General features: G+C 41.0%; 2 protein-coding genes across 2 annotated transcripts; both read left to right on the forward strand.

Moving 5' to 3' along the window:
• Positions 1–3,318: 3,318 nt before the first annotated feature.
• lrata (lecithin retinol acyltransferase a) lies at positions 3,319–4,531 on the forward strand. Its single transcript, XM_086297561.1, has 2 exons — positions 3,319–4,050; positions 4,156–4,531. Exons 1-2 carry the CDS (start codon positions 3,319–3,321, stop codon positions 4,306–4,308), a joined length of 885 nt encoding a protein of 294 aa, XP_086153687.1. The 3' UTR covers positions 4,309–4,531.
• Positions 4,532–5,394: 863 nt separating this feature from the next.
• On the forward strand, positions 5,395–8,563 carry LOC147327577 (lecithin retinol acyltransferase). Its single transcript, XM_086297562.1, has 2 exons — positions 5,395–5,884; positions 7,492–8,563. Exons 1-2 carry the CDS (start codon positions 5,399–5,401, stop codon positions 7,645–7,647), a joined length of 642 nt encoding a protein of 213 aa, XP_086153688.1. The 5' UTR covers positions 5,395–5,398; the 3' UTR covers positions 7,648–8,563.
• The last annotated feature ends 1,409 nt before the right edge of the window (positions 8,564–9,972 follow it).

Here is a 9,972-nt window from a genome sequence, read left to right on the forward strand (position 1 = left end):
AAACTGGCACAACTAAGTAAACAGATCCTTCCAAAGATGCTGTGTAGTTTTAAAAAGGTGTAGCTGCTGAAAATAGTTTTTTCTGTGGCCATCTCTGCAAGGTGCTGTGAGCAAACACACCTCTTGTTATTACAACAGAACAAACAGTAAAGATACATGTGACTTAATATAGCTTAATAATGGTTGATCTGTGGGCCCCATGTTGACATTAAATGATAAACCTTTGTGTGACCAAGTTTTATTATGTGGAAAAAAAACAAGCCCAGGATGGATATAAAGCCTCGCTGACCTGAGAATGAACTGCCAGGCCCATGAACCTAAACAGTGTTGAACTTTTGCTGAACTTTCTAGAGACACCAGATGGAAAGTGCCTCTTTCTTTCTCTAAGTGCCATGAAGACACAGGCACGCTCTCTAAACACCGGGTTCAGGATGTTTAGATGTGTTTTGGGCCATTGTCGATGTGTTCACATGCTCATGCCCGACTGACATTCTTACACTGTTCGCGCGTTATCAGGATGCAAAGCAACCAAAAAAGCAAGTTTTTAGTTTTCTTTACAAAGACTGTGCATACTCTGGAAATAGGTCACAAGAATATTATGCAGAATAAATGCAGTTTTCTTTAAAATGAAAACATCCACATTCCACATCTTAGGAAAATACGTCCTTATGTCAGTAATCAACTTAAGCACCAAAGCTGAAAAACAAAGTCAGCATAGTTCACAGGTCATCTGACCAGGAATTAAATTTAAAGAGCCTTGTTTGGATGCTTCAGCGGTCACAACTATAATTCTGGAGCTGTTTGACTGTGGCGTAAATCTCCCCAGGATGGAGGGCAAAGGTTTGCGGTTTGGCCACATTCGGGTTCAACCTGCGGTCACGTTAAGTCGCCTCAGCTGAAGGTCGTGTGATCTGCAGTAACACATGCGGGGACATTGACACTTTGTTGTCCACATATCACAAACTAATGAGTAAAAAGTACATTATCATCATCAGTAATTCTTCTAATATCAGGATGTAATGTAACAGATTTGTAGTCAGCTTAAGTCACACAGACTTTATTTGTTTCTGCTGGTGTGTTTTTGTGGAAATAAACTTTTTATGTTAATAATGCAACTACCTGTGTTTGTCTGCTGTATATGCACATTCATGTGTTAATAAGAAATACATCAGATCGAACCTTTGTGGAATGCATAACAATAACAATGTTCTGTGCACTGTTTGTGGCCCTCGCACTCATCAGATACAAAGTCCTGAACAGCCTAACATTACTCATGATTTCCTTAAAACTGGACCACGAAGCAGTTTTTATGAAACATTACTTCATCTAGAGCATTTACTTGGCAAGCAAAAGGTCGCTGGTTCCAGCTGGAGACACAAATCCCTTTTGGGATTGTGTCAGAAAAAGCCTCTGGTGCAAATCTCTACAAAATCAAAAATTTGGAGTCACCCACTGTGGGGAGCAGCTGAAAGTGGCTTCTTCTTCATTATCATCCACAGGTGAATTCACAGCTGTGCGTGCTACTTGTTGCCCGTTGATGTTTTTTCGACATTAGATGTCAGCTACACAGAGAAATAACCCCCAGCTAAGAGCCAAATATCTCGTTGTTTGCTACTGCTAACAACCATTGCTGCCGTGAGAGACTGATATCAGTTTTTCAACTGATTGCAACCCATTGCTTTTTACTTGGGTCCTTCATTCATCACAATTAGAGTTTTTAATGAACTCTCATTGTAAATATTGTTTTAGACACTGAATTATAAATCAGAGAATCACTTTACCTTTAGGTCTAGATGCAATACCTACACATTGTAGGTTTTCCCTTAAGCAGATATTGGCATTTTTAGACTTCATCTATCCAATAATACTAATAATAAAAGACAAACATGTCTTACTAATACTAATTTACGCTGAAATTAAAGTGATTAATCTTAATTAATCATAATCATAGCTTAAATTAGGACACCTCCAGCACAAATATTGATATGAGACTTTGATCCTCATCTTTGCTTATAATTTATGAGTGTAACTCAAGTTTTATAGTGAGCTGTATAGCTTATTGCTTTTTATGGTCATTAATCAAACACACACCTCATTAAACCGGCTTTCTCACAGACACAGTCAAATACCAGCAACGATTTATCCTTTTCTGAAAGGATTTTGCAGAATCGAGGTCAGCAGACAAATGTGCAACAAATGATCCAAAGACAAGCACAAAACGAAACAAGCTGTTGTGTTTCTCAAAGTATTTGTATCTGGGTTAAAGATGAGCGTGTAAGTGAAGCCTGAAGGATTAAGGTAATCTCATCATATGGTTCCTCTGGGAAAGTGTAGGCCATCCAACTTATTTTGGTAGACTGATCCTGGATTGATGATGGAAAAGGACGGATTGTGAGTCAACAAAATCCACGGCCCAGAAATGCCTGTTTGGGTGATAATCAGCTTAATTGTCCAATTTGAAAACACAAATAAAAAAACAGTTTGCATGACAATAATTAGCTTGACAGAAAAAAGCTCCAATGAGAACAAAGTTTTCATTTAACTTTATTTTTTTTAAATACTCTTTTATATTATTCTAGTTGTTTTATGTACAGGTATCTAACACCATCGAACTCGGTTGGAGCAGTTGGAGCAAACTCAGTTGGAGCAAAGTGGTGAGCTGGTTAGAACCATCTCCTGACAGCAAGACACCCCTGGCTTTGAAACCCATGCAGATGTGGTTGAACCCACATCTGCATGGGTTCTTTCCACAGCTTCCTCCCACAGTTCAAATACATGGATATTAGGTTAACTGTTGATTTTAAATTGGCCACATGTATGTGACTGAATGATTTTGTTCATGCAAATGTTCTTTTTCTTAAGCTTGTGCTTTTAAAAACGTATTGATACTGAATATCCAGAAATCTGTCATTTACTAAGTAAATAAATAAAAAAAGGCTTTGCTGACATGATGCAAAATACAGAAAAACACAACTTAAAAAGAGATTTTCCTTTGTAGTTATAACTTTGCTTTTGTTTGTCTCCTCCACTTTTAAACACAATAAAGGCTGGAGCACAAGTGGCTATCAGAGCAGTACAGTTGTTATGAATAGAGTTTATAGAGTTTATACAGCCTCTGTGAAAGAGGACTTCCCTTAACTTACAGTGTATTCAAAAACTTTTGATGCATATCATGATGAGTTCATCTTGTTTAACATTTCAAATCTGCAGTCTGAACGCAGACGTACTCTGCCGTTCCTCGTTGAACTAATATTTCACACGAGTTCGTTTTGCGCTCAGTGAGACAGATTAAAGCGGTTTAGCGGAAAACAATTGCACATGTGTGCACCGCAGAAAACAACTAAAGGCAAGATGCTAAAGAGACGAACTACGAAGAATGCGCACGTGCGCAAAGTTACTCCTGGCCAATCGTGCCCTTGGGATTTTCTGGACGGTCTTTCTCCTCCTCGTGCGAGGAAGGATAAAAAGGCCATTCCACACACGCACGCTGGTGTACTTCCTCCGCATATGTTCACGATGCTGCAGCTGCTGACATTCTTGGTGGAGAAGGTCTCCCTTCTTTTCAAGTTCAAACTCTTTGAGTCCAGCTGGTTAGAAAGCCGGCAGCGGGAGCGCGCTGAGCGACGCACTCCATCGCCACCCCTTCGCAGGGGAGACGTGCTAGAGGTTCCCAGATCCCTCTTCACTCACTTCGGCATCTATTTAGGCGACAACAAAGTAGCCCACCTGATTCCAGACATCCTCCCCGTGCTCACGAGCAACGACAAGCTCATCAGCTCTGTCATCACAAACGAGAGGCTCATCCTCGGCTGCATATACAGGTGTGCTACGGTGCGCGTAGACACGCTGGAGGACTTCGCGTATGGCGCCAGCATCCTCGTGAACCATGCTGATAAGATGATGAAGACGCCACCTCTGCCCGACGACACCGTCGCCAAGAGAGCTGAAAAGCTCATAGGAGCCTTTCCGTACAGTTTACTGTGGAGTAACTGTGAACACTTCGTGACGTACTGCAGGTACGGAGCAGCAAGGAGCCGGCAAACAGAGCAGGTAAACATCCCGAATTGCCTGGGGCCATGTCTAAAGTATGCCGAGACTTTTAAGAAATGTTACAATGATAAATAACTTTTTTTTCCTGTTTTCTTCCCTCCGCAGTTCTGTGAGGTCCTAAAATCAATCATCAGGGACCAGCGCACTGTTATCGTTTCCGGGCTGCTTGGAATTATCTCTGTTGTTTACTTTGGTATGGCACCTTTAACTACATTACCCACAATTCTGATTCCCTTCACTCTCTGGATGGCTGGTTAAAAGAGCTCAAGGCAAGAAGCCAATAAAGAAGATGAACTTTTACTTGGCAAAACCTCCCTGAACACTGAACTCCAGCTTCATGCTTTGTCACAGTTCTCTGATTTCACTGGCCAACAGTGTTTGATGTATTATGTTGTTACTGCATCATTAGTTTCTTATTTTACTCTCAAAATGTGGGGACTAAACTGATTTCTTTATTAGAAGAATACAGTGAGTTATTTTTGCTAACATTGGACTAAATCAATAATAATGTTGTATGTAAATAAAGGTTATGAATATGACAGTTGTTTAATAAACAATGCATTTTTACATGTTTGCCTCGTGTGAATCTGACTCTTCTTACATCGCCACATGAATGCCAGTGGAAGAAGAGGCCTGCATCACCCATGCTAATGGCAGATAACTGGTCATAGGGTCAGCTGTGGAACAGGCTGCGTGAGAAAGCCTCCAAAACAATAGTTGACAAACAGATAGAGAGCAAGTGATGGATTATCGCAAACCTTTATACTTTTATATCAAGAAAGAGTCAAACCCATCACAGGACTACATTTGGCTTTAAGGGTATTTGACATGAAATTATAAGAACCTATCTCAGCTGAGAGTCGGGGTACATCCTACACAGGCTGCCAATCTGCTGCTGGACAACCAGCAACCACTCACACCCAGACCTACGATAAATACAGATCACAGATATCTATCTAATATATTTCTCTCAATATTCAACAAATCACTGAATAATAATGAGACTGGTTTGAACACTTGGAGGCCGATCTAGTCTGCAACAAAGAAACTAACAAAAGGTGCTTCTTTGGGTGTAATGGCTCAATAACTGTGACCTTTAAATTGGAATTGAACTTGTTGCCCAATTAGCCTTCCTGATGGGGGCGCTTCACCTTAATACCCCACAAATAGGCCTGAATTTCAAAATCCAACCACACAGAAAAGGGATTAAAGAAAGCTCCTTTGTTTTCCTGTGAAATTCACACTAAAACATTGAGCAACATTTAATCCTCCTCGGCAGACTCGGCCCTCCCATTTCTGTTATAAATAAAACGGTCAGGTGTCAGCCTGTGTGCTGCACACTGCCATCATGTTTCTCTACCAACTGCTCAGCTTTTTCTTTGTAGTTTCTAAAAAGGAAGAGAAGCCCAAATATGATTTATCTCTGTACAAGCGCGGCGACTTGCTTGAGGTACCCAGGACATTATTCACACATTTCGGGATTTACCTGGGGGACGATCGTGTGGCTCATCTCATTCCGGACATCCTGCCTGCGATCACCAAAAACAAATCTGCGATTGCAAAGATGGTAACAAATAACCGCCTTATCCTGGGGGCCATCACCAAAGAAGCAAGCGTCAGAGTGGACTCTGTGGCAGATTTTGCTTATGGCTCCGAGATCCTGATCAACCACGTGGATAAAGTGTGCGCACAGCCTCCCTTAGATGGAGACGAGGTGGCTCGGAGGGCAGAGAAACTCCTGGGCTCAGTCACCTACAGCCTGCTGTGGTACAACTGTGAACACTACGTCATGTACTGCAGATATGGAATGGCCATCAGCTACCAGACATACCAGGTAAACTCCACACAGAAAGGCCTCCCAGCAGCAAGACTAAAGGATGAAGTTCACTTTTTTCCAAGTCTGACTTCAAACAAGACTAAATAGGTTGTTTGTCACTGCGTTTAAACCTCGTGTCTATTCTTGTTGTAGAAACATAATTTTTGAATACCTTGCCACACACAGAATAAATGCATTTAAGGAAGTTAGACTGCTACAAAATATTTGTTTGATTGAATTTTGCAAAGTATTTTTTTTAATAAAAAACCTATAGAAGACAGTAGATTTTGCTATTCACTTTATTTTGAAAACCATATTAGAAAGAAATCTACTGGTATCTATTGCAGACGGGAAATATAATTAAAGCAGCCAGGACCATATATATTGTACCAGACATTTTATATATAAATTTTTTACATAGGTGTTATTTTAGAAAGGAAAAACATTTACGGAGGTGGGGTGCCCCCGGCCTCTCGGCCTGGGGCTCGGTCACTCAGGCGCAGCTGGCTGCCGGCGGAGCTCACGGGCGCGTCACTGCAACTCCCCCTGGCTTCTGCTCCGCGGCTGCTGAGTGAGCCCTCATCTGGGACTCTCCTCAGCTCTTTCCGGGACAGTGGCGCAGCTGCCCCTCTGTTGGTCTTCCTTGGTCTCTTGTGTTCTGGGGGCCTCTGGATGTCTGGAGTTTTGATCTCCTCCACACCTGCTTCACGCCCTGGAGGACGGGGCTGTGGCCCCCCCCACACCCTCTAGCAGATTATTACATGAAGGAACCTTTTAAAAAAACAAAAAACAAGCGCGTCCATGCTCACAGGTGTACACACGGGTGATCACACCCACAAACTACACCCTTTTTGGCTCCTACCTCAAAGCACACTGTGTTCTGTTGATCTTATGTGCTGCACAATAATGTTTAACATTTAGTATTTACTGTCATATTCCCATATATCATTGTGATGTTGTTTATTCTATTACTCTTGTTCTCTTCTGCTTGCTTTCTTTTTTCTTTCTCAGCAGGTGATCCAGGTGATTGATATATGCATTTTTTTTCTCTGCCCGTTCTGTTGGTTTTTGTTTTTTGCCCTTCTCCCCCGTCCCTCTTCTCAGCTGTTTCTCTTTCCCTCTTTCTTTCTCCCCTTCTTTCCCCCAGTCAAGTCTGTCCCGTATTCAGTAAGTGAAAATAAAATAAACAATAAAAGGTGAATCAAATGGACAAAAAAAAAAAAAAAAAGAAAAAAAAAAGAAAAAAAAGAAAGGAAAAACATTAATTTAGACTTTTCCTCAAATAGGGTGGACTTTTTATAATTACCTCACTAAACTGTGTGTAAAAATGGTTTATTAGTACTTTTTAGGGATTTATATTGAAACAAAGACTTGCTTTTTAAAGGTTATGTTTATTTATTTATTTATTTATTTTGGGGGGGGGGGGGGGGGGGTTAAGTTTTCCTGCATTTGTTATTTTGAACTTAACTATTTCCTGAGGCGAGCAGCTCCATCTAGTGTTACTTTGTGTCCACATTGTTGTCATTAAGACTTTCCCTTTTCAGAACAAACATCTTCTACTTTTCTAAATTTATCTCACACACTTTGTCATTTATCACAGCCTAATGTTGACATTTTCCCCCCAGTTCTGCACTACGATACGGAAGATCGTGTTCAGCAGACTGAGCGCCCTTTTGACTGCACTGTGTGGCGTGTGCACTGCGCTGTATGTAGGCTGCGTGACGCCGCTGATGTTTGTACTCATCCTGCTCGTCTCATTCACCATCTGGATGGCTGCCTAATGACCCCTGGAGAGACCGACCTGAGAGAAAGGACTCTGGCCCTGTTTTTGCTGTGTTACTGAAAACACTGGAAACAAGGTTTCTAGGTTGTTGTTTCAACTTCTTATATATGGCTGTTTTAATTTCTTTCTTTTTTCTTGTAGTTTTCTGAACTGTTAAGTAAGCTGTGATATTACTGTAGTTTAGCAGGTTTATTTAGCACAAATGTATTATGACTTAGGTGCAAAACTTTAAAGACTTTGAATAAAGCTCAAAGACATTTAAATAAAATAATGACTGAGATATATGATAGAGTACAGGGATGAGCTGTGCAGTAAGTGTGATAGATGGGTTCAAGGTGGGGGTGGAATTACATCAGGGATCAGCTCTGAGCCCGTTCTTGGTTGCAGTGGTGATGGACAGGTTAGCAGATGAGGTCAGGCATGTCTTCAGATGACATTGTGATCTTCAGTGAGGGAGTACCTGAAAGGATGGAGTTGTGCTCTGAAGAGGAATGAAAGTTCAAGATGTTAAGATTTTAATAGGGAATGAAGATTATATATCAGAGGGACAGCTCAGGTTTCACAGTGAGAGAGGAAAAGTTGAGATGGTTTGGACATGTGATTATGATGGACATTCCCCCCCAAGCAGCAGGAAAAGAGAAAGGAAAGGTTCGTGCATGTATTGAAGCAGGACACGCAGCGGGTTGATGTGACAGAAAAGACCGCTAAGGATCGGGTGAGATGGTGGCAGGTGATCTACTGTGGTGACGCCTAAAGGGAGAAAGATGATGAAGAAGAAGACGAATACAATATATGTCAGTGTGATGGTGTATGCAAATTGTATTGTGATAAGACTCACAGAAATGACACAACTTGTTACTTTTGTATGTTGTAGAATAAATTACTGTTTGTACCATGTGGACAAAAGCGCAATAAATTCCTTCTATTGTAATTAGTTTTTGTTATTCTGTTAAACAATTTGAATTTCCCTTCATGTTGCATTACTTTTTTGGCTCATAGGTCATATCATTACATTATTATCTGCTGCTATTTCAATCGTTTTTGACAACGCCTTGTCTGGGAAAAATAGGCGGAGACAACAATGCTCAGAATGAAATGTTTTTGCTGCTTACTGCAGAGACTGTTGTTAATCTTCTCCCATTTCAACAGTAACAAGGAAAGTGATATATGCAGTACAATGTTGTGAAATCATCTTAATAAATTCTCTGTAAATATTCAGTATATGGCTATGCAAACACACAGTTCAACTTAGACTTAGACTTCGAGCTTTTTATTGTCATTGTGCAGTTTCTTGCACAGCGAAATTGGGTAGCTGAACCACAAAGGTGCTAAAGTAAGAAGAAGAGAAACCAATATACAACAAAGGCGGAAAATAAATAAATAATTAAATAAATAGAATAAAATAAAAAACAGTGTATATGTATACATATGTGAGTGGAACTATATACATGGTGTGGACCAAAATAATTGCACATGAGCCAAAAATATTGCACAGAACATGGAAAGACTGAGATATTGCACATAGATGATCAACAGCAGTGTCAGGGTGGATGTGTTGGGGAAGTCTTTACACACTCTTAGTTTGCATTAAGAGTTCTGACAGCCCACGGGAAGAAGCTGTTCTTTAGTCTGTTGGTTTTGCACCTGATGGATCTGAGCCTTTTTCCAGAGGGCAGGATGTTGAAGAGGTGGTGGTTAGGATGGAGGTGGTCCTTTATAATTGCCCTGGCTCTGGAGAGACATCTTGAGCTGGCAATTAAGTTCAGGGAGGGGAGTGGACAGCCGATCACCTTCTCTGCAGTTCTGATGACCCTCTGTAGTCTCTTCTTGTCAGCTGTTGTGCAACCAGCGTACCACACAGGATGGCGTGCACCAGCACACTCTCGATAGTGGCACGGTAGAAGGACACTAGGAGTTCAGTCTGCAGCCTGTTCCATCTCAGAACCCTCAAGAAATGGAGGCGCTGCTGGGCTTTCTTTACTAGGGCTGATGTGTTTGTGGACCAGCATAGGTCCTCGGATATGTGGGTGCCGAGGAACTTAAAGGAGGACACCCCTATCCATAAAAGGTGATGATAAAAACAACAACAACAGCAATGATAAAAAAAACAAAAAAAAAACAACGTCAGTACCCACAAATCTTTATTGTGATTTTTTTTGACACATCTGTGTTTGCCTGCAAAGCGTTTAGATGTGTGCAGGTCTTTGAAACAGAAATAACAGATTTCAAACTGACCTAAACTGACTAATACATTCAGGGGTTCCTTTGCAGAAGTATCAAAACTGAGAAAAAAGTTTTGCAAAAAAAGTAAAGAGAAACATCC

This window comes from Aulonocara sp. 'chitande type north' Nkhata Bay, linkage group LG6 (assembly GCF_057382095.1).
Source record: "Aulonocara sp. 'chitande type north' Nkhata Bay isolate Kocher_YH1m ecotype deep benthic linkage group LG6, A_spYH_male_GT1.1, whole genome shotgun sequence".
Lineage (NCBI taxonomy): Eukaryota > Metazoa > Chordata > Actinopteri > Cichliformes > Cichlidae > Aulonocara > Aulonocara sp. 'chitande type north' Nkhata Bay.